Below are 25850 nucleotides of genomic sequence, written 5' to 3'. Positions count from 1 at the left end.
GAATGGAAAATGGAGTATGGCCTTAAACTCATTGATACAGAAGACAACTTTCTGAATTGGAAGTTTAAAAATTAGACTGTGTTTTATATAATATTAACACGGGGGCTTAATAATAAACAAAGGATGGAAAATATCATCCTGAGTGAGGTAACCCAATCACAGTAAAACACACATGGTATGCACTCATTGATAAGTGGATATCAGCCCAAATGCTTGAATTACCCTAGATGCACAGAACACATGAAACTGAAGACGGATGATCAAAATGCGAATGCTTCACTCCTTCTTTAAAAGGGGAACAAGAATACCCTTGGCAGGAAATAGAGAGGCAAAGATTAAAACAGAGGCAGAAGGAACACCCAATCAGAGCCTGCCCCACATGTGGCCCATACATATACACCATCCAATTAGACAAGATGGATGAAACAAAGAAGTGCAGGCAGACAGGAGCCGGATGTAGATCTCTCCTGAGAGACACAGTCAGAATACAGCAAATACATAGGCGAATGCCAGCAGCAAACCACTGAACTGAGAACAGGACCCCCGTTGAAGGAATCAGAGAAAGAACTGGAAGAGCTTGAAGGGGCTTGAGACCCCATATGAACAACAATGCCAACCAACCAGAGCTTCCAGAGACTAAGTCACTACCCAAAGACTATACATGGACTGACCCTGGGCTCCAACTGCATAGGTAGCAATGAATAGCCTAGTAAGAGTCAAAGGGGAAGCCCTTGTTCCTGCCAAGACTGAACCCCCAGTGAACGGGATTGTTGGGGGAAGGGTGGTAATGGGGAGAGGATGGGGAGGGGAGGAGAAGGGGTTAGGGGGATGTTTGCCTGGAAACCGGGAAAGGGAATAACAATTGAAATGTAAAGAAGAAATAGCCAATTTAATAAAGATGAAGGAAAAAATAAAAGGAAGCAAAAAAAAAAAAAAAGAAATACACCATTTGGTTGCCTGAAATAATTTAGTCAAAGGCTACCTTTGGGTGCCATTAAAGTTGTTTTCATTTTTCAAGAAAAAAATAAATAAAGGAAAGGTTAGTCGATTGCACTGCATTTATAGATCATGTCGCAGTGCATGTGTTCATATGTATTAGGTATTTTTTTGTCTTCTTGGCATAAATTATAGTTACTTACAACTAGCCTCAGGTGGATTGGCCTATGAGCATATCTGTGCAGCATTTTATTCATTAATGATTAATGATTGAACTGAGGAATACCAAATGTCTGAGAAGCACCTTAAGAAATATTCAACATCCGTAGTCATCAGGGAAATGCAAATCAAAACAGCCCTGAGATCCACCTCACAGCAGTCAGAATGGCTAAGATCAAAAACTCAGGTGACAATAGATACTGGTGAGGATGTGGAGAAATAGGAACACTCTGAAAGACCCCCAGACTTGGGGAGACTCTCGCTCCAGTCACGGGTTGAGGTACCCCCAGGAAACACGAGAAGCCGGTCTTGATGTAATCAACAAGAGGCAGTTTTATTTACGAGATCTCGGGCTGACACGTATCTCACACAGGAGATTGAGTCAAGCCCCGAGCCTCTCTAGGCAGGAGCTTATATAGGGAAAACCAGGGGTTTCGTGTGAATACACATAATTGGCTAATACAAAGGGTGTACAGTTACTTTTGGCACGGAGTTACATCAACAAAGCATACGTGTAATCTAGCATCTCAGCAATGTGGGCAGGGCAACTCATCTCACTGTAGCAGGGGGATGACCCATCCTCAGGGAGTGAAGGAAGGGGAGGGGGTGGCTCCAGATGGCCAGTGTCCTTGGGAGTTGATAGTCGGGCCAGTGAGCCCTATCTCAAATTCTCTCAGGCATGTCTGGACTTTGTTCATGACTAACTTTTAGAAATTTTAACCCTTCATTCCCCTCTACTCCTTGTGAATAGTCCTAATCTTAGGACTCCATGATGAATCTAGCGTCTAGTGGCTCTTCACTCCGTACAGCCCGATACTGTTGTCTCAACATAAGGACTTGTATAGCACTAATCCGTTCCCTAATAAAAGCAAAAAGGCGGTTAATGATGTAGGGCCCAACAGTGAGCAAAAGGAGGAGGATAATCAAGGGACCAGCTAAGGCTGACAGCAGGGTGGTAAGCCATGGGGACCTATCGAACCAGCTTTGAAACCAGTTATTAGTGGTTTCTCGTTCTCGTCGTCTCTTGTCCAACCTCTCCCTAAGTTTAGCCATAGAATCTTTAATGGTCCCGGAGTGATTGAGGTAAAAACAACATTCTTCTCTCAAAGCAGCACATAGCCCTCTTTCTTTAAGGAATATCAGGTCTAATCTTCTCCTATTTTGAAGGACTACCTCTGAGAGGGAGGTTAGGTATTCTTGGAGGTCAGCTAAAAAGTCTTTAGGATTCCAATCTGAACACTATCTAAACCTATATACCAAGGTCATGACTATCTTAGAACTTTTAAACTTGTGGTCCCTGAGGCACAGTCCCAAGAAGTATTAGGAGTATTAACATATGTAATGTTACATCATTTGTAATAGAAATCAAGCCTATCTCTATATTTTTTTCGATGGAACCCAGGGCAAACATGAAATTCTTGTTTCTAAAGCACACTCCTCAAGTGAGCATTATAGCAACATCTCAGTCACATCTCTGATGTATCCACTTATCTGATGTGCAAGTCTAGGGAGCTTTATGAAGATCTGAGTGTCCCTCTAGGTCCCAACTCTCAGCCCCAACAGCTAGTATGTGGCTGGTGAGGGCTGAGAATTGACGGCTGTCAGGGTGGTCAGCAGCACCAGGTACGGTCCTTTCTAGCGAGGCTCGAGTGTCTGGGCTCAGTGTAGCTGCTTCCGACCTGGAACTGATGGGATGTCAGGGGTCTCCGGGGCATAGGCTGTTGTCAGCTGTGAGCAGATTTCTTTCTGTATCCCCTGTAGGTCTTTTAGCCTGGCACACAAATCATTATTACTATGGCACTATGACATGTTGGTTCAGTAACATCATCTAATACAGTCAGGGGAGCTGAGGCCCCATATAAGGTCTCAAAGGGGGTAAGGCTGAATTTGGAAGGGATATTTCTTGCTCTGAAGAGAGCAAGAGGGAAGGAGTGTCACCCAGTCTGTGCCAGTCTCCATGGTCAATTTGTTCAGGGTCTCTTTTAGAGTTTTATTTATTTATTCTATCTGTCTTGAACTTTGAGGTCTGTAAATATAATGTAATTTCTAATCAACCTCTAAATACTTGGCCACACCCTGGCTTACCTTGGCAACGAAAGTAGGGCCATTGTCTGACCAGATTACTTTGGGCATTTCAAATCGGGGGAAAGATTTCTTCCAGTATCTTCTTGATGATTGTAGAGGCCGTCTCTTGTAGGCCTGTAACCAGGATAGGCTCCTGCATAGCCATTTTCCGAGCCACTTTATCTGCTTTGTTACTGTCCCATGCCACTGAATCTCTTCCTTCTGATATCCTGAGCAATGAATAGTATTCACAGTTGTTGGCTTCACCAGGGCATCCAAGAGATGGTAAAGGCATCTGTAGCACTGATGTGCTGGGGGGTGGAAGTTCAGCCATCCCAGATGACATTGTGTTGTCCACCACGGCAGCACCCACTTATCTCTGACCTTCATGAAGAGAACTGTTCCTGTCTGTGGACAAGGTCCTCGGCTTTCAGCAGGGGTCAATCATCCAGTCACAGAGGTCTTTCCTCCACCCATGGGCTTCTGTCAGTGCTTGACACTTGTGCTGTGGTGGCTCTAGGTCAGGGTTGGGCAGCAAGGTGACCAGATTGCCCCCAACAGGTGGAGAATCTAGTCCATGTCAGCTGATCAGTGATCCCATCCTCTGGGACATTTCATTTAAAGGCAAAACATCAGCCACTCTACCGCAGTTTAAGTCCTGGATTGGGTGATAATTGTCAGAGCCCGGTTGGCAGGAATGATGTGTTCCAGGCAGAACGGCACTAAGCCACACACACACATCTCCCAGCATCAGGTACTGGTGCACTGAGACAGGTCTTAAGCTCCACATACACAGTCTGTAGATATGTATACACATGGCCTCACCCAGCCATTTTAGCCCACACAAGCCATTTTGGAGAGCAATTTTCTCATGAGCAAGGGATAGGGGCAGTCAGGGATGACCATGAACTAGTGGGTGGGTTACCCGGCCCACGCCAAGGTCCACTGTTCTTCGGGCAGTCCATAAGTATTGTTCATTGCCAGTAGCCCCTTGCACTCAAGGTCTTTGGATATTGACCCACTCGGGGGGAGGGCATAGGAGCACAGAGCATTGGGTCCCAGTATCCACACTTCCCTTCTATCTCTGTACATAGCCAGCACTCTAGGACCAAGAAACTCTCCAGTGGCCCCTCTTGTTCTTTCTTGGGCAGTCCCTGACCCAGTGTCCTTTTTCTTCGTATTAGGCACACTGATCTTTAGCCAGGAATTCTCTTCTGTTGCCAGGTACTATCTTCCTAGGTTCCCTAACTACTGTGGCCAGTATATGTTCCCCTCTTGTCTCTTTCTCTTCCTCAGTCTCTCTGTCTGTATCTTCTTCTACAGCTATTAGTTGCTGTCTACTTTTGTGCACCGACCCTGAACCATATATCAACCTTATTTTCTCTGTAACTTACAACAACTCTCTCAGTGACTTAGCTTAACCCTTCATGAGTTTCTGTAACTTTTTCTTTATATCTTTTTTTTACTTTAGCCAAATTGGTGGGGCATTTTTTAGCCCCTCTGAGACCCACCCTTGGAGCCTGGCGGCAGACCTGGCACTCCCTACCTTTAGGCGTTTTGAAGTCAACAGGCAGAAGTGAGGGCCTTCCATCCATGTCTGGAACATTTTTTTCTGGCCTCTAGTAGAATTCTGTCTTTCCTCGGTGGTAAAGAAGACCTGTAACAGCTACTAACAAGCATCTTAAATGGGATGGTGAGAAAACAAAGGAATCTTGAGAATAGAGGTCCACTGAAGAGGGCAAATAGCATTTAGTCACACAGCTAAGCCAGGAGGCCTTCTTGGGACAAAAAGGCTGTTGTAGAAATAAGCACAAGCTTTGTGTCTGTGAAACAGAAAGGCAAGCAGAGAGGCAGCTGATCTGTTATCGACTATCTCTCTGGACTTAGATTTTATTTAAGAAGTACCTCCCTTCAGTGTCAGCTCAGTGGCTCTGTCTCTCAATAAACCCAGCCTCTGAAGGACACTAGGCTTCTAGTAAGAACTAATAACAAAAGGATGGAGAGAGGGTTAGAACCTGGGTGTTAGATACTAAGTGGCTGACAAAAGAATTGTAACCAGTTTACCTGGGGCTTCTTGTCTCTTACATCTAATAAGGAGATTGTTAATACTATAGTACCAACCTTTAATAAAAAAAAACTATAGCTCTCTCCATGTCTCTGAATATCAGGACTGTAGTAGTAGTCCTTCACCAAACTGTCTCAGTGGGCTAAAGGCCCATGGAAAAGAAAACATTAATCTTGACCTTGGCCACAGCCAAAGCCTGAATTCTAAATTTTGACTGGCAAAACAAAACAAAGTTCTTTACAGTTTGTTGTAGATTTTTTGAAACTATTTTAGGGGCTTCTCTGCCCCCCAACCTGGGGCATTTTGACCACAGGGGCAGGAACTGGCTGCTGTGGGGATAGGATCAAAGGCACTCTCCATGTCAATGACGACTAACAGGGAAGGTTACTTAATGTTGGAGATCAACTCCTCTCTTGGAATAGGGCCAGCAGATAAGGCAGGCTCCCTTAAAGAACTTCTCTAAATGAACACTCTCCTTTTGTGAGCAAGTGTTGAAGGTCTGGCCACTGAAGGCAGCAACTGGAATTTTTTTTTTCAGGGCCAAAAGTCTCATAATACAACCACTAACTCTACGCTATCTTTGTTGTCAAAGCGCCAACCCCAGCCAGCCTCCTTACCTTGAAACTCCTCTTACACTGGCTTGGCCAGAGCTGCGCTGTTGCCCACTCGCAGCCTGTAGCTTGCTAGCAGGCCTGTATGCTCACCACCCTCAGCCCCTACATTTTCCTACTCTGTGTTGTCCCTTCCTTAGAAGCTGTGAATGTTTAAGCAACAGGGAGAATTTTTCTTCAGGATCTAAGGTAAAGCTTTCAGGTTCTTGTTAATGCCTGCTTCAGACGGATCACTCGCTAACCTGGAGTCCTTCATACACAACGGTTAACAGCAGCTGGGCTGGACAATGGGAGTAAAGAGAGGGGCAGCTCTCCTTGGGGAGGAGGCTCAAGTGAGAAAGATAAAACTCCCCGACAGAAAACAATTTCTCTCAAGCAAATTATTTTTAACTTTTAAGTTAAGCACCAAGAGGACCAAGTAAAACTCTTTGACAAACAAAGCAAACAGTTTCATGATTTCAAACACAGTCGTCAGTCCAAGATTTCAAACACAGTTGTCAGTCCAAGATTTCAAACACAGTTGTCAGTCCAAGTCCAAAAACGAAACAAAAGCCAAAAAGACACTGGACAATACCACAGAAAACAAAGCAGACAAACAAGACCCAAGACAAAGCATCCTATAACCAATTTCCACAGATGCCTGGTACCTTCAGTACCTGGCCCAAACTGCAGCTTAACCTTAGCTGCTTCTGGGATACCAAACACAGAAACAGAATACAGACAACAGACACTAACACATCTAAGCACACTTGTCCATGCCTATACTTAAATAGGCAGCCGAACACGACCTCCGAAGTCAAGTCACAGTCAGATCTCTTTGACTGTCACCTGCTGGGTCCTCCCGACAAAAGTCGGCTCGTGGGACGTCTCCCAGAGCTGGGGCGTCCTCACTTCCGCTATCTAAAAAAAGAACAAAAAGAAAACAGCTATTCGAAGTAGAAACCCAGTACCTACTCACAGGCATCTGTCCAGGGTGGGAAGCCCTTCTATCCAAGCACACTTAAATACGGGGTAGGAAGCCCATCTACCCAAGTGCACTCAAAAACAACGGGGTGGGAAGCCCATCCACCCGAGTGCACTCAAAAACAACGGGGTGGGAAGCCCATCCACCCGAGTGCACTCAAAAACAACGGGGTGGGAAGCCCATCCACCCGAGTGCACTCAAAAACAACACAGAGTGGGAAGCCCATCCACTCGAGTGCACTCAAAAACAACGGAGTGGGGAGTCTTCTTCTGCCCAGACAGTGCACCAAGACCTTAAACCGGTACTGAAAAACACAGACTACAGGACTTAATTCACACACACAATACTCTCACACTCACACAGCGGCCGCTTTCCAGCACTCACACTAACGTACCTCCAAGAAGCATTCGGATCTCCGGGAGTTACGCTCCTATCCCGGACGAGCCCCCAATGAAAGACCCCCAGACTTGGGGAGACTCTCGCTCCAGTCACGGGTTGAGGTACCCCCAGGAAACACGAGAAGCCGGTCTTGATGTAATCAACAAGAGGCAGTTTTATTTACGAGATCTCGGGCTGACACGTATCTCACACAGGAGATTGAGTCAAGCCCCGAGCCTCTCTAGGCAGGAGCTTATATAGGGAAAACCAGGGGTTTCGTGTGAATACACATAATTGGCTAATACAAAGGGTGTACAGTTACTTTTGGCACGGAGTTACATCAACAAAGCATACGTGTAATCTAGCATCTCAGCAATGTGGGCAGGGCAACTCATCTCACTGTAGCAGGGGGATGACCCATCCTCAGGGAGTGAAGGAAGGGGAGGGGGTGGCTCCAGATGGCCAGTGTCCTTGGGAGTTGATAGTCGGGCCAGTGAGCCCTATCTCAAATTCTCTCAGGCATGTCTGGACTTTGTTCATGACTAACTTTTAGAAATTTTAACCCTTCAACTCCTTCATTGTTGGTGGGATTGCAAGGTGGTACAACCGCTCTGGAAATCAGTCTGGAGGTTCCTCAGGAAATTAGGCATAGTACTACCTGAGGACCCAGCTATACTACTCCTGGACATACACCCAATGGAAGCTCCAACATATTCCAAAGACACATGCTCCGCTATGTTTGTAGCAGCCTTATTTATAATAGCCAGAAGCTAGAAAGAACCCAGATGTCCTTCAGCAGAGGAATGGATACATAAAATGTGGTACATTTTCACAATAGAGTACTACCTACCTATTAAAAACAATGATTACATGAAATTCTTAGGCAAATAGATGGAACTAGAAAATATCATCCTGAGTGAGGTAACCCAGTCACAAAAGAGCACACATGGTATGTACTCACTGATAAATGGATATTAGCCCAAATGCTTGGAATACCTATGGAGAAATTCACAGATCATATGAAGCTCAATAAGAAGAAAGACCAAAAATGTGGATGCTTCATTCCTTTTTAGAAGGGAGAACAAAATACTCATGGGAGGAAATACCAGGGTAAAGAGTGGAGCAGAGACTGAAGAAAAGGTCATACAGAGACTGCCCCATATAGAGATCCATCTCACATACAGATACCAAACCCAGTCACTATTGCTGATGCCAAGAAGTGCTTGCTGACAGGAGCCAGATATGGGTGTCCCCTGAGAGGCTCCGCTGGAGCCCTACTGATACAGATGAGAATAGTTGCACCTAACCATTGGACTGACCAAGGGCACCCCAATGGAGGGGTTTGAGACTGAAGGAGATGAAGGGGTTGGCAACCACATAAGAAGAACAATATTAACCAACCAGATCCCACCAGAGGTCCCAGGGACTAAACCACCAACCAATTAGTACACATGGAGGGACCCATGGCTCCCACCAAAAATGTAACAGAGGATGGCCTTGTTCAGCATCAATAGGAGAAGCCCTTGGTCCTGTGAAGGCTCATTTCCCCAGTGTAGGGGAATGCCAAGGTGTTGAGGTGGGTGTGGGTGGGTGGGAGTGGGAACATCCTCATACAAGCAGGGGGAGTGGGGACGGAGTATGGGATAGGGAGGGAAGGGGATAACATTTGAAATGTAAATATGTAAAATATCCAAAAACCTTTAAAAATGGTTAATGATGGAGGTGGGAAGTTCCATCCCACTGTGGGTGGTCCTATTCCTGGGATGTCATCCTGAGTTGTAGGAGGCAGAAAGTTAAGAAAGCTATGGAAAGCAAGGCAGTAAAGTATGCTCCTTCATGGTCTGCCTCTAGTTTCCTGCTTTAATATCTTGTCTTTGTTCTACAGAATGATGGATTAAAATCATATAGAAAGTAATCCCTCTCTTTCCTCAATTGCTTTTGGTCATGGGGTTTACTAGACCATTGTCTTCTTCTATTTGTTTCATGAAACAACAATCTTACTATGTATTGAAGCTCCCTTGAAATTCTGATCCTTCAGTCCTACCTTTCAAGTTCTCAGATTATAGGAATGGTTTAAGATGTTTAATTCTATATTTTTACTTTTTATTTTTCATAATTGTACTTATTTGTAGATACGAGGTGACATTCACTCTATGAACACAATGTATATAATTTTATGTAATTGTCATAAATATTATTAAAATGCTTGTCTTAGTTTTTTAAAATGTATTTATTTGTTTTTACACTCCAGATTTTATTCCCCTCCTGCCCATCCCCCAACTGTTCCACATCCCATACCTCCTCCCTGGACCCCCAGTTTCTACAAGGATATATCCACCGCACCTCAACAGATCTCTAATGTTCCTGGGGCCTCCCATCTCTTGAGGGTTTGGTGCATCTTCTCTGACTGGACAAGACCCAGGAGTCCTCTGTATATGTGTTGGAGGCCTCATCTGTCTTATTTTTTATGTTGTGAAAATTCAAAATCTTGGTTCTTTTGTCTGAAATAGAATTAATGCTTCTCAGATATATTATATTACTATACTATCAAACATTTATGTTGAGTACCTATCCAACTGCACCCTCTGTAAACACTAACCACATTGCTTCTCCTTATACTTCCTAGTCTCTGCAAAGCATCATCCTAAGCATTTTTAAAAGAACACTTTCTACACATAAGTGATAACTTGCAGAATTTGTTATGTCCCATAACTGACATATTTTACTTCATAAAATGTTTTTTCCATGTTATTTATGTTGCTATAAAAGGCACAATTAATCATTCTTGTGTTTGAATAATATTCACATATATATGTATATATATACATATGTATGAAGTCAATATGTATTGAATATATGTGTATGTGGTTAAATGTGTTTTGGTTGCTTAAAATTTGAATTTTTATATTCTTAAAATCTTCTGCAGGGCGTTTTTCATGTCTTTGTTCCTAAGACTGTATATTACAGGATTAAGGAGTGGAGTACCCACGGAATAAAATAGAGTCACAAGCTTCTGCTTTCCAGCTTCATGCTCAGATGTTGGGCTCACATACATTATCATCACTGAGCCATAAAAGAGTGAAACTACTGTGAGATGAGAACCACAAGTGGAGAAGGCCTTTTTTTGTCCATCTCTTGAAGGAACTCTAAATACAGCTCTCAGGACCAATATATAAGTTCCCATGATGAAGAGAAACGGAATAAACAGGAGAAGAGATGTTATAATTGTCCAGAAAAACTCCATCAATGGGGCTCTGGAACAGGCGAGGGCCAAAAGAGGACCTGGGTCACACAGGAAGTGGTCTATAATTCTGGACCCACAGAAGGACATCTGGGAGATGATGGTGATGGGAATAGGGAACCAGAGGAAACCAAGCACCCAGCAACTGATCACAAGGATGTTGCAGAGGTGCCTAGTCATGAGGGCAGGGTAATGTAGAGGCCTGCAGATGGCAAGGTAGCGATCAAATGCCATGACTGCCAGGAAAAAGCACTCTGTAGAACCCAAGGAGAAGAAGAAATAGAACTGCAGGAAGCATCCAGAGAAAGAGATGACTTTGGTTTCAGAGAGGAAGTTGGCTAACATGTTGGGGACTGTGGAAGTAACATACCATATCTCCAGGAAGGAGAAGTTGGCCAGCAGGATGTACATGGGGGTGTGGAGTCTCTGATCACAGCACACAGCACAGATGATGGATATGTTGCCCATGAGGGTAAGGAGGTAGACAATGAAGAAGAGGACAAAAAGGAGAATTTGCTCCTCTCTGGAGCAGGGGAAGCCCAGGAGGATGAAGCCAGTGATGGTGCTGGAGTTTATGGTGCTGCTGAAGGTTTTCATCTGTCTGTGACCTGTGAAAGCACCAGAAAATTTTGAGTATTCTAGAAATAGCTGAGGGAGTTTAATTTTTGTCCAAACAGCAAACAGAATAGTTTGCTCATCGTCTCAATATTTAATTGAATTTTACAGCTTTCTAGGTATTTTTCTAAGTCCTGGATATCCAGATGTGAGCAGACATGTTTAAACCTGCACTCTGTGCGGCATAACCAGCCACTTCTGTTTCTCTTCCATTGATATAAATAGATTAGGTTGACTATTTTTTCATCAGACACAATTGTAAGCAAGGTTGATGGAACTGGGATATCAAAGGATTTTGTTTGGGGTGTAATGGAAGATATGCATGACTCATATTTAGAAATATCTGGTTGTTACAGAAATGAATGAAAGCTACACATGGCTGTGCATACTTCTAACCCCAGTACTTGCGAGATGGGAGCAAGAGCGTTAGTGCTAAAGGGTATTGTTAACCATATAATAAGTTTGAAACGAGTTTGGGCTCCATGTGATCCTGTTTCACAGAAACAAACAAAAGCAAACAAATATTTTGTAGTATACATTAAATAGTCAGCTGGTGCATTTGTTCTTAGATGAGTTATTTGATACTGTTTGTGGGAAAAATATGAAAGTGATGGGTCACAGTTGTAGCTCAGTGGAAGAACACCCACCGAACCCTCATTAACTCCTGGCTTGATCCACACACCTGCCAAAACAAGAAATGGAATTTTAGTGTCATCTAAGATATTATTGGAGAATAACTGTATTTCAGGATAATCTGTTTTTTTTTTCAAAATTTTATTGGTTATTGTATTTATTTACATTTCAAAAGTTACCTCCTCTTCCTGGTTTCCCCTATGAAAGCCTTCTATCCTACTCCCTCCCTCTGCTTCTATGAGGGTGCCCCCCCACCATCCTACCTACTCCTGCCTCACTGCCCTAGCATTCACCTACACTGGGGTATCAAGCCTTCACAGGACCAAGGGCTCTTCTCCCAAGTATGCCATATAAGGCTGTCTTCTACATATGCATCTACATATGCAGCTGGAGCCATGGGTCCCTCCATGTGCATTCTTTGGTTGCTGGTTTAGTCCCTGGAAGCTCTGGGAGAGCCTCTCTGGTGATACCCATATCAGACTCCTGCCAACAAGAACTTCCTGCATCAGCAATAGTGTCTGGGTTTGGTGTCTGCATGTGGGATGGATCCCCAGGTGGGGTAGTCTCTGGATGGCCTTTCCGTCAGTCTCTGCTTCACTTTTTGTGCCTGTATTTCCTTTAGACAGAAACAATTCTGAGTTAAAATTTTGAGAAGGGTGGGTGGCCTCATCCCTCAACCGGGGGCAGTGCCTAACTCTGGATATGGTCTCTATAGGTTCTCTCTCCCCTTTGTTGGGTGTAAGTCATTGTTTTAAGTAACAAATTCATGCATAAATCCATCAATTTTTCTAATGGCAATTTACAAATAACTGGAATTTAATACATAGGTAAAGTTAAATTTAATAGCAATAATCAAATGAAGTTGAAATTTATACCTCCACTCCTCTCTCAGAAGAACATTAATTTGGGGCTGCGATTCAGCTCCTCGGTAGCCTGGAGCTCACCTAGTTTGTATTACTTTAGGGGGTTCCTGGGATTGGATGGACCAGGAGGGCAGAGATGTCTGCAGGGAAACAGCTGTCTTGTATATGTTTGCTGAGATCTGTAACATCTGTCCAGTGCCCCAGAATCAAGTTGCAAATGGCAAAGTATTTACTTCTCATGAGAAAAAAAAACTGAAATCAAATTTCACAATTTTCTCAGATTTAAAATTGAGCATATACTGTAGCTAATAGAATCATAGCATTCAAGATGGACATCATTTTAACAGAAAAAATTACCCTATTTTCTTTTGCTTTTTGTATATGTTTCAAGAATGAATCCTTGGATCTTTTGGTACAATCTTTACTGATAAGTGGCAGGAAGGACATTAATAAGATTTTAAATAACTAATGAACTAAGGTATGTAATAGCAAAAGTTATGATAACACATACACATGCAAATCATTAAGTGGTTGTATTTGTCGTTTAACTTAGAGAAATGTTCACCTTTAAAAAAACAAAAAACAGTTCAAGAGGACGAACCTAATGTGACAGAGCTTCCTGCCCCATGGTGGGGGGATGTCCAGGCGGGCCCCACCCTCTCCCACCATCTCAGAGGAGAAGGGGATGGGTAATGTGGGGGAAGGACTGTGTGAGGGGGTTCCAGGAGGGAGGCAGCATTTGAGATGTAAATAAATGAATAACTAAATAAATAAAGAAGTAAATAAAAATAGATTCTACTTATGTATTGCCTACGGTGGCTGTGTGGTTTGGTATAAGTAGTTTTACCAAGTTTCCTAAATTATCAACTTATGAACCATCATAGTGTCTTATCTATTCCATTTCTCTTGCCCTTCATACACAACAACATAGATGTTACTTTCACAGAACTATTTCCAATCTGTCCCTCAATTCCTTGGCTTGTCTCTCTCCTATGTGTACCTCAGGCTCGATCCTCCATTATCACATCTCTGCATTGTTATCAAATTGTCCTCAATGTTCCCTCTGTTTTTTTTTCAGAGTCATACTGTAGTCATACTGAATTTTCATAATTTGATCAAACATAATTTCTTCGGATTTAATAACTTTCCTACCCTAATGAAAAATCTAAGTACTAATTTATTGTGCATGGACCCTAAATAATCAGGCCCTTGCCTATGCTTACTTATCTTCCCATTTCTATTTCCTGGTCTACCTCCCCATTTCCCACTTTTTCAGGTCTACAGGACTCCTTTCTCTAGCTTATTTCTTTCCTATTTAAGTTCTTTGGCATAGGTTTTCTCTTTGCCCAGAAATCTCACCTCATCTGTATTTTTTCAGTATCTAGCTCAGTATCCCACAGATGCTTTCTGTCTCCCTTTCATTTTGTTGCCAAGACAAAATACCCTGAGAAAACCAACCTCACAGTTGCAGGTTATAGTTTTATCACAGTGGAGATGTCAAGGCTCCAGCAATTTCAGGCTGCTGGTCTTACTTCTTCCACAGTCAGAAGAATGGTATGAATGTCTTAATGTCAGAGTTCAGCTTGCTTTCTCCACTATTGGGGTTTAGGATCCCATGCCTATGGAATGGAACCACCCACAGTGGCATAAACCCGACAGTCCTCCACAAATTGGACATAGACAGTGTTAACTGAAATTTGATTCCCAGGTGCTTCTCAAGCTGACAGTCAAGGCTAGCCAGATCTAAACTGAATTTTCAACAGAGGATTCCCAAACCACTGGAAAACATTTAAAGAATTGTTCAACGTTCTTCGCTATCAGGAGCATGCAAATCAACACCATTTTGAGATTCTATCTTACCTTAAACATGTGTCAGTGTCTTCATGTCAAATCCACGTAAACTTCAGAAAATCTGGGTGATATTTTCCTTTAACTAAGACAACAGTTGAATACCCTAAGTAAGTTCAAAGCCTGTTTTGCAGAGTTTCCACTGATTCTCCTATTTTATAACTCTCGAATCCATTAATACTTATATTCTTAAAACATTGTTTAAGATAGTTTGAATTTCCTTTGGCATGCTCCCAACCAATAACAATGATACTAATTTTGTTTTCAAAATTACACTTATAGCTTTATGTAGTTCTTTTGTGTGTGTGTGTGTGTGTGTGTGTGTGTGTGTATGTGTGCACATATGTGGATGCATGTGTTCATGTGTGAGTACAAACATACCATAGTGTAAGTGGAGATCAGAGAACAACATACAGGAGTCCGTTCTTTCCTTCTATTGCTTATGTCCCCAGATACCAGACTCAGGTCACCAGGCTTGGCAGAAACACCCTTACTAGTGGGGATATGATGTTCTTTCACTAATCATATTTTTGTGCTTTCATCTCACTTAACCTATTTGAATATGTTAAAAGGTTCAAGTTTTTTTTTACTACAGTTCATAACAAATCTCTTATTATTCAAAATGACTTGAATAAAAGTCTAGTTTTTAAATTAATTAAATTAATTATATTTTAAATCTTCCAAAGAAACCCCATTTGGAGAAGTACCTCCCTCTTCCATTGAAATTTTAAGAGACAAACCCAAATAAACTTCGTATTAAAGAACATTAGCTGGGTCCATAACAGTAGATTACTTTTATAAAGGTTAATTTGTGGAGGGAGGAGAGATAACTCAATCTCACCTGTATCTCCAGTTTCAGAAGGATACAAGAATTCTAGCCTCTGGAGATACCAGTGCTCATAAGCACATCTCAACACACACATGGTTAAAAACATAAAATGAATTAAAAATTGTCTTTGATAAATGCAGCAATACAGGAAAAGATAAAAAAGTGATGCTAATCTGTCTTAAATTTACATTCCTAGCTTTTTTATTTAGTTAATGCATGTATATGTGTGCTTGTGCATACACATATGTGCATGCATGTGTTCATGTGTGAGTACATACATGCCACAGTGCATGTGTGGAGATGAGAGGACATATTACAGGTGTTGTAGCTCTCCTTCCAGTTTAGGGATGAGACTCAGGTCACCCTAGGTTTAGGACGTCGAGAAACACTATGACACATTCAGTCTTCTGCCACCTCAGAGTAACTTTAGATGCTCTTAGAAACACTACATATTTAATTGACTCTTCTGTACCCAAATTGTACAAAACAGCCCCCATTGACAATGTTCATGGTATTTCATAACATGAGAGACCATGCCTGTATTTATTAAGTGCTAGTTAATACTTTTGATTTAATTGTTATTAAGCATTTTAATAGTAATATTTGCTAGTAAGGGTAAATGAGGAATAGTACAGAATTGACTCCTATTGTAGCACAATTTCCCTTTCCAATTACAAAATAAGAAATAAGATTTGATTAAGCTACAGAAGCCTATGCAATCTTGATTTACAAGTCTGGATTTTTGTTTCTTTCCTTATTTAATGGAAAAGGCAAGTTTGCTAAAGTGTATGTTAAAGCAGTTCTGTATTGTTATCTGCATTCTTTTGAAATATCTCAAATTAAAACAATGTACTACAAACATAACAGGATACTTATAATTATCAGTCACAAATAAGAATTATAATAATTTAGATATTTTGGCAAATCTCCCTTAGAATTAGAACTAATTATTCCTCATGAGTTTATAAAAATGCATTGAAATTTTCCAAAAAACAAACTAGAACTAAAGGAAAAATTATTTCAAGTACTTTTAACATCAAATAAAATGTTTTATGTAGTACAGACATTTGCAAAGAAAGGAAGAAATATACAATCTAATAAAAGACTGTGATTGGCCAGCCAAAATATGTTTTCCTCAACTGATATTTTCAGTTCCATAGGCCGTTTTGTGTTCTTAACTATTTCTACTTTAGATATAATATTTCCATTATGTAGTAAGGAAATAATTCATTAGATTCAAACTGTGGAATAAAAGTGAAGTCAGACACAGATTGTAAGGGCTGATATATTGATATGATTCAAGGATTAATTCTTTAGCAGATTTACTATTTCTCTCTCCTGAAGACTGTTTTCCTGGCTTCTCAGACCCATCTTTACCAGACACAAGGAACGAGCTTTTCTAATGTTGTAGAATAAGAAGTAACTTTCACATGCAGGGAGAGTCTGATAAGGATGTGTCTGATAAATGACTCAATTTATGAATTTCTTTATTGTGTAATAAGTAAAATACTATTTAAGCATGTTCAAAGCATAACGTCTTTTTGGGCAATCTGCACGTGTGTTTCTAGACTATGAGCATTCATGTAGCATACTGTATTGTTACCTGAATTCTTTTGAAATATCCACAAATTAAGACTAGCCCTTATCTGTACTGATGTGGAAGCTGTGTGCTTTATATCAACAACATACAATATGTTCTTGTGAGCAGCTCCCTCTCAGGGTAGTTTGTCAAACATAAGTTTTAGAAACTTTTCTGGGTAATAGGAAAATTATGAAAGATTTTAATGCTAATAAAATTAGAAGTGAACTGAGGATAAAATGCTTTCACTAGATTGCTGGTACTCAATTTTTGTCAGTGCTTGAATATGAAATAATTTCCTCTGTTTACATATTGTTGTAAATTGACTTGTTCCTTCTAGTGTTGACCACTTTGTGTTGAGTTCTAGGAAGTGGGACATAAAAGTAGGAGTACAGGGCTCTGTGGAATTCTGAACAATAATTTAATGCCCTTGGTCTTTTTCATGGCTACTTTCTTTCCCCTTAAAGCTAAGTCCCAGAAACAGAGTAGAGCCCATGTTTTTGCATTTTCACCAGTTAACTCCCCACCAGTCCAGACAATAGACACATCAGCATATGCCATGACTTCGTTGGCCTGAAAAGCATGTGTGGAAAGGCACAGATTCCAAAGCTAGACCATTGGGGTTCATACAGCCTCTGTGCTGTGTATGTTAGACAAGTTATAACTTCTTCATATGTTGCTTTCCCCTTTGGAAAATGTAGAGTGACAGTCCTGTCCAAGTCATTTGTTTTGAGAATTAGATAAATAATATTTGTTAAGTGTCTAGCATCCAGTTATTTCTGTCTATTATACTTATAAAATAGCAACAACAACAACAAAAAAAACCTCTGAAGAACATCTACCTGTGTACTCTAAAAGCAGTATTGTCATGGAAAATGAGACTATAGCATGGGTTATGACATTTAAATACATAATTAAGAAAAATGCTATGGGTAAATATTTTTTCTTACTTTTTTCTAATATCAAGTGAGTATGATAATGCCTTTCAGAAAGGGTTGTCATGAAGTATGCTGAGTGAGATAGTGAACAGACAAAGCGCACTGTGCCTATATCTGACACATCAGACACTCACAATGTGAACAGTGGACCTTTTTCAGGGGCATAGATTCAGTAACTATATTTTACTATTTTCTTTAGTTTAGTACTACAATACCTTCTTTCTTGAATTGGAAGCGAGAATAAAAAGAGAAGCGTCTTACATAGCTTCTTAGAGGATTTTCTGAGGGTCGAGGTAGCTTACTTCGTAATAGCTAGCTTGAGATAAGGTGCAAACATTTGTCAGGAAGGTCAGTGGAGTATTTTCTGTAGAATTCTGGGATTTTAAATAGGGCTTTTTCTCTCCTTGTTGAATATCCTTTATTCTAGAGAATGGTGTCAGGACACAGTTCTTTAATACTTATTCCCTTGCCCAGTCTCTTCCTCTGGGCATTGTGCCTTAGTTTCTGATTCTTATTTTCACCCAAGGGTAAGGATGTCGTATACTTGTTGGACTGTATTCTCTTAGAGGTCTTAGAGAGAGAATTAAGTTCATCAGCCACTCAGCACCCCTGTTCTAGATACTCTGTATATGGTGACCAATCCCAGAATATTGTGGTATCTATACTACAGAAGTTTTTTAATTTTGTGACAAGTTAACTTCAACTGTGGCTTCTGATGACAGATCCTCCTCCCTTCTTGAGAGAGATTCATGAGGGAGTAGTGGAGGGATCTGTGACGTTTCATCAAAAATCACACCCTTTTGGACCACTATAGTGACATCTCCCTCCTTGCAATCAAAGCCCCTGAATCTTGTGGGGGCATTTATCAGCTCAGAGAACACTCAGGGGATCAGACTAAGATCATTCTGCAGCAGTGTGCACAGAAGCTACACTTCAGGGTGGATGAGTTTCAATCCTTCTCTAAGTTGGTTTTCTTTTTCCACTATTTTCTTATGTTTTTATTAGCTATATGAGAATTTGTGTAGTATATTTTGATCATACTCACAACTCTTAAGCTCTACCAGATCTATGTACGTCCATGCTCACTCAAATTTGTGTCCTTTTTTAAAAAAAAAAACAACAAAAAACAACTCATCCAGTTCAGTTTGTGTTTCCCTTATACTCTTTCGATGTGTGGCCTTCCAGTCTAGCATGACTCAACTACCAGATGACACATCCTTAAAGAAAACAGATACCCCTCTCCCAGCAGCTATCAATTGCCAGGAACTCCTCAGCTAGAGACAGACTTCACTCCCAACTTCTTTCTCATGCTAGGATATTTGTTCGTCTTGAAAGTGCATATCTTGTGCCCGCTGTCACAACCACTATGAGTTCATACATGCAACTGCCCTGCTGTGTTTGGGAAGACTCTTTTGTTATAGTCAACCACTTCCGTTGCCTCTTACGACCTTTCTGCACCCTTCTATCCTTGAGCATTTTGAGGGCAGGGTTTGATACAGATTCACCATTTATGAAGAATTATACTCTTTTATTTTCTGTATCTTGCCCAGTTGTGGATCTCTGTGTTAGTAACTATCTACTAAAAATGCTAGCTTTTTTGATGAGGGTTGAGAAATGTACCTTGTGGATCAGGCCTTAAATCTAACAATAAAGTTGTGGGCACTCACGACTTTGTGCCACTCTTGTACCAGTGGTCATCCCTTGCCAGGCTGATCATTATTGTAGCAAAGAGGCATCATAGCTGTGTAAGACTGATGTCTGGTGTCCTGCATAGCACCTTTCTGCACAATGAAAGCTAGTCAGTATAAATGAAGTTTCTGGGTCAGTACCATCTTGATTTCTCCAGGTTCTATGATGCAAGTATGAGTTATCTCTAGCAATAGGGTTATCAGTTCTGGATGATAAACAAAAGCAATGGATATAGCCTTTAATATTTAGGGGGTCTATGGAACCATTATGACAAGAACCTCCAAAAGGAAGAAACTTATACTGTCACTAGGATTTTTATTTTTTTAATCTGCGGTATCCAGAAGAAACATTGCTATCTGATGTAGACTGACTCCACTTTAGCCCTTTTTATAAATGTGTATATCCATATTTTAGGCAGATTCTACAGGTATAAATTTTCAAATTCTATTTATTTCCTTCCTTCTCTATTTCCTTCCTTCCTTCTTTCTTCCCTTCCTTCATTTCTTTTTTCTTTCTTCTTTTTTCACTTTTATTCCTTTCATTGATGCTTTTCTTAGATTTCTTGTGACAAGTTTTCAGTAGCATATGGAGGCCTGAACTGATGCCTTTGTACTTCTTTTTTTTTTTAAATTAGATATATTTCTTTACTTACATTTCAAATGTTATTCCCTTTTCCGATTTCCTATCCATAAACCTTATCCCCTCCTCCTCCCCCATACAGGTATTCCTTCGTCCATCCCCTTTACTGCCCCCCATATTCCCCTGCACTGGGGGTCCAACCTTGGCAGGACCAAGGGCTTCCCCTTCCACTGGTGACCCAACAAGGCTATTCTCTGCTACATATACAGTTGGAGCTCTGGGTCAGTCTACCTTCCCCTGGTGGTAGCTCCTGTTCACTGGTTGGGTGCACATATCTGCATCTGACTCTTTCAACTGCCTGTTGGGTCTTTTGGAGGGTAGTGATGGTAGGTCCCTTTATGTGAACACCTCATAACTTCAGTAATGGTGTCAGGTCTTAGGGCCTCCCCTGGAGCTGGATCCCACTTTGGGCCTGTTGCTGGACCTTCTTTTCCTCGGGCTCTTCTCCATTTCCATCCCTGAGTTTCTTTCAGACAAGAAGAATTATGGGTCAAAGTTTTTGTTGTGGCATAGAAACCCCATCCTTCACTAGATGTCCGGTCTTTCTGCTGGACGTGGATTCAATAAATTCCCTCTCCCCATTGTAGGGTTTTTCATCTAGGGTTCCCCACTTGAGTCCTGAGATTCTCTCACTTCCTACATCTTTGGTACATTCTAGGGTGTCCTCCCAACTTTTTTCCTTCTGTGGTCACCTGTTTCCATTCTTTCCTTGCCCTAAGGGCTTCAGTCCTTCCCCCACCACTCAATACCAGATCACGTTCCTTTCTCTCCTTCATCCCCATCCACTTTCCCTCCCATGTCCCTTCCTCCCTCCCTCCCCTCCTTGTGGTTGCTTTCTTCTCCCTCCCAATTGGGACTGAGATGTCCTCATTTGGACCCTTCAGCTTGTTGACCTTTGTGACTGTATCTTTGTTGACCTTCTGTGGACTGTATCTTGGGTATTCTGTACTCTTTTTTTTGGCTAATATACACTTATTAATGAGAACATACCATGCATATCTTTTTTGGTCTGAGTTACGCCACTCAGGATAATATTTTCTAGTTTCATCCATTTACCTGCAAAACTCAGGATATCCTCATTCTTAATAGCTGAGTAGTATTCCATTGTGTAAATGAACCACATTTTCTGTATCCATTCTTCTGTTGTGTGACATCTGGATTGTTTCCAGCTTCTGGCTATCACAAATAAGGCTACTATGAACATAGCAGAACACATGCCCTCATGGGATGGTGGAGTATCTTTTGGCTATATCCCCAAGAGTGATATTTCTGGGAACACCCAAATTGATTTCCAGAGTGGCTGTACCAATTTGCAATCCTACCAGCAATGGAAGAGTGTTTCTCATTCTCCATATCCCTGCCCACATGTATTGTCACCTGAGATTTTGATCTTAGTCATTGTGACTGGTATAAGGTGGTATGGTATCTCAGGGTCATTTTGATTTGCATTTCTCTAATTGCTAAGGACATTGAACATTTCTTTAGGTGCCTCTTAGCCATTCAAGATTCCTCTGTTGTGAATTCTATGCCCTATTTTTTTTATTGGTTTGTTTGGTTTTTTGATGGTTAACTTCTTAAGTTCTTTATATATTTTGGATGTTAGCCCTTTATCAGATGTGGGTTAGTGAAGATTTTCCCCCCCAATCTGTAGCATTATAATTCTCAGCTGCTTTTTAAATACCTATCCACACATACACACACAGATAAACACATTTTTCAACATATATATAATTATATATGCATGTGTGTGTATGTATGTGTAACAATAATAGTTAAGAAATAAGAGGTTTCAGACTTATGAGGGCATGGGAGGCATCAGAGTAGTTGCAAAGAGGGAGAGGATAGGATGGAAATAATATAAATATAGTCTTCATCTCCAAAGTTCTAAAAAGGAAAATTTAAAAAAGTAGCAGGTAATTTATTGTAGATTTTCCAGGGTTTCACCCTGATGAGTGTTTGGATATTTTACAGATGCACTCAATTTTTAAAGAGTTGAAAAGTTTAATATAATATGGGAGTTTTAAAAAGTTAGACTGTATTTTACATTATTAAATTAACATGAGGGCTTAGGAATAAACAAAGAAAGGTTATCTAATAGCTATGGGTTTATAGATCAGGTTGTAAAGTGATCATATATATTGGTTATGTTTCATCTAAATGACATAAATTATAGTCACCCAGAATTAGCCTCTGTTGGATTGGCCTATGAGCATATCTGTGCAGCATTTTCTTCATTAGTAATTAATGCTTGATTTGGAAGGGTTCATCCAACTGTAGGTGGTGCTATTCCTGGGCAGGTGAGTTGTAGAAGACAACAAGTTAAGAAATCCATGAAAAGCAAGCCGGTAAAGTATGCTCCTCCATGGTCTTCAGTGTCTGCTTCCAGTTTCCTGTTTTAATATCTTGTCTTGGTTCCATGGAATGATGAATTATATACATAATCTCTATACAAAGTATTTCTTCTCATTACTAAATTTTTTGGTCATGAGGTTTACTATAGCAACAGGAAATATAAGTATCACAGGCATGGACCACCATGTTCTTTTATTTTGTTTCATGAAACATGATCTTACTGTATATCCAAACTCCCTTGAAATTTTGGTCATCCAGTCCCACCTTTCAAGTTCTGAGTTTATAGACATATTCTAAGATGTGTAGTTCTACAGTTTTAATTGATTCAATAATTATATATATATATATATTTGTGATATAAGGGAGATATTTAGTATGTGAATACAGTACATATAATCCCAAGGTAATTGCTATAAAAATCATTTGAAATGTTTATCACTTTTTTATGTTCAGTACACTCAAAATCTCAGTCCTTTTGTTTGAAACAGAATTAATGATTGTCAGACATAATCATCTTATTACACAATCAAAGGCATATGTTGAATAACTATCCAACAGAACCCCACAAACACTAGCCATATTGCTTCTCCATAAACTTCTTAGTCTTTGACAACCATTATCCTATTAGTTTTTTAAAAAATTTCTACACATAATTGAGAACATGCAGTATTTGACTTTCCATATCTGACATATTTTACTTAATACAATGATCTCCATGTTGGTGTAAATGATACAATTTACTTGTTCTTGTTGTTGAATAATATTAATATTCTATTATATATTGTCTTAGATATGGTTTAACTGCTGCAAACAGACACCGTGATCTACAAGGAAAACATTTAATTGGGGCTGACTTATAGGTTCAGTGGTTTAGTCCATTATTATCAAGTTGGGAACATGGCAATGTAGAGATAGAAGACTGACTTCCAGGCAGGCCCACACCCACAGTGTCACACCTACTTCAACAAGGCCACACATCCTTATAATGTCATTCCTTGGGCCATATCTATCTGTCTGTCTTCTGTCTTTTGTTTGCTTAAAATTCCAACATTTTTACGTTCTTAAAATCTTCTGCAGGGCATGTTTCATATCTCTGTTCCTCAGACTGTATATCACGGGATTAATGAGTGGAGTAACCACAGAATAAAATAGAGTCACAAGCTTCTGCATTCCAGCTGCATGTTCAGATGTTGGGCTCAGATACATTATCATCACTGAACCATAAAAGAGTGAAACTACAGTCAGATGAGACCCGCAAGTGGAGAAGGCCTTTTTTTGTCCATCTCTTGAAGGAACTCTAAACACAGCTCTCAAGACCAATATATAAGATCCCATGATGCAGATAAAAGGAATAAACAAGAGCATAGAACTTATAATTGCCCAGAAAACCTCCATCAATGGGACTCTGGAACAGGCAAGGGCCAACAGGGGTCCTGGGTCACACAGGAAGTGGTCTATAATTCTGGACCCACAGAAGGACATCTGGGAGATGATGGTGATGGGAACAGGGAACCAGAGGAAACCAAGCACCCAGCAACTGATCACAAGGATGTTGCAGAGGCGCCCGGTCATGAGGGCAGGATAATGTAGAGGCCTGCAGATGGCAAGGTAGCGATCAAATGCCATGACTGCCAGGAAAAAGCATTCTACAGAACCCAAGGAGAAGAAGAAATAGAACTGCAGGAAGCATCCAGAGAAGGAAATGACCTTGCTGTCAGAAAGAAAGTTGGCCAACATGTTGGGGACTGTGGAGGTAACATACCATATCTCCAGGAAGGAGAAGTTGGCCAGCAGGAGGTACATGGGGGTGTGGAGTCTCTGATCACAGCACACTGCACAGATGATAGAAGCGTTACCCATGAGAGTAAGGAGGTAGACAATGAAGAAGAGCACAAAGAGGAGGATTTGCTCCTCCCTGGGGCAGGGGAAGCCCAGGAGGATGAAGCCAGTGATGGTGCTGGAGTTGCTGGGGCTGCTGAGGGCTTTCATCTGCCTGTGACCTGTGAAAGTAACAGAAATTGTTGAATATTCTAGAAATAGCTGACAGAGTTTAATTTTTGCCAAAACAAAAACAGAGTAGCTTTCTCACCATCAACTAATTATTTATTGTAATATTAAATAATTTTACATACTGTAAATTCAGGCATTACAATATTTGTTATAATTTCTGGGTATTTTTCCAAGCACTGGATATTCAGCAATGAATTGAACAAGTTTAAGTCCCTATTTTGTGCTTCATAACAGCCACTTCAGTTTTCTCTTCCATTGGAATAAATAGACTATGTTGACTATTTCCTCGTCAAATGCCATTGCAAGCATAGACTGATAGAAATGGTACATCAAAGAGTATTATTTTAGGTGTGATGGAAGATTCACTTGATACTTTTCTTTAGAAATATCTCATAGTTAAGAAAAATAAATGAAAGCTACTCATGTTTGTGATCTGTAACCCTAGCACTTGAGAGGTGGAAGCAGGAGCATTAGGAGTTCAAGGCCACTGACAATTATGTACTAAGTTTGAGGTGAGCTTGGACTAGAGATCCTGTTTCAATCAATCAATCAATCAATCAATCAATCAATCAATCAATCAATCAATCAAACAGACACCAAATAGAAGATGAAGGAAAACTAAGTAAGTACATTGTGAAAATGAATTATTTTAAATGTAAATTGTGAATTAATCTTGCTTTATATCTTTACCTTTGCTAGTCCTTAATAACCAGACAGAGAAACCAAGATTTATTTCAAGCTGCACCTCAATAGTTGGGCAGTTAAATCTATTAATTCTCCATGCTAATCTGGCTACTTCCAAGCCATTATCTTTCAGGATACTTATTATTGTTCTGGCTCTTTGCATTCACATGTGTTCCATGATCTCTCTTTGGACCCCTTCCTCCTGGCTCTCATTCCAACTTCTCCTCACCAATATGACTCTCCCCCTGCCCCCGCTTTTCTTGACTGCTGGATGTTCTGCCATATTCTCCTTTCTTCACAGCTATTGGATGATCAGCTTCTATTGGCAAGGCAAAGAATATATGTTAGGAATTGTTTCCACAGGAAATCAGTCTGGAGGTTCTTCAGAAAATTGGACATTGAACTACCTGAGGATCCAGCTATACCTCTCTTGGGCATATACCCAAAAGATGCTCCAACATATAAAAAAGACACATGCTCCACTATGTTCATAGCAGCCTTATTTATAATAGCCAGAAGCTGGAAAGAACCCAGATGCCTTTCAATAGAGGAATGGATACAGAAAATGTGGTACATCTACACAATGGAATATTACTCAGCTATCAAAAACAATGACTTTATGAAATTCATAGGCAAATGAGGGCACTGGAAAATATCATCCTGAGTGAGGTAACCCAATCACAGAAAACCACA

The 25850-nt window shown here is 40.6% G+C and overlaps 2 protein-coding genes and 1 long non-coding RNA gene across 3 annotated transcripts; all 3 read right to left on the bottom strand.

The window, feature by feature from the left end:
• Nucleotides 1–1464: 1464 nt before the first annotated feature.
• On the bottom strand, nt 1465–7809 carry LOC134481959 (uncharacterized). Its single transcript, XR_015638291.1, has 2 exons — nt 7254–7809; nt 1465–6795 (listed from the first exon to the last, which is right to left on the bottom strand). It is a non-coding gene; the product is annotated as an uncharacterized LOC134481959 (long non-coding RNA).
• Nucleotides 7810–10139: 2330 nt separating this feature from the next.
• Or11g26b (olfactory receptor family 11 subfamily G member 26B) lies at nt 10140–11075 on the bottom strand. The gene has a single exon (NM_001000839.1). It carries the CDS (start codon nt 11073–11075, stop codon nt 10140–10142), a length of 936 nt encoding a protein of 311 aa, NP_001000839.1.
• Nucleotides 11076–23516: 12441 nt separating this feature from the next.
• Nucleotides 23517–24452, bottom strand: Or11g24 (olfactory receptor family 11 subfamily G member 24). The gene has a single exon (NM_001000840.1). It carries the CDS (start codon nt 24450–24452, stop codon nt 23517–23519), a length of 936 nt encoding a protein of 311 aa, NP_001000840.1.
• Between the last annotated feature and the right edge of the window lie 1398 nt (nt 24453–25850).

The sequence above is a fragment of the Rattus norvegicus genome, chromosome 15 (assembly GCF_021556685.1).
Source record: "Rattus norvegicus strain SHRSP/BbbUtx chromosome 15, alternate assembly SHRSP_T2T, whole genome shotgun sequence".
NCBI lineage: Eukaryota > Metazoa > Chordata > Mammalia > Rodentia > Muridae > Rattus > Rattus norvegicus.
This window is presented reverse-complemented; position numbering and strand designations above follow the sequence as displayed.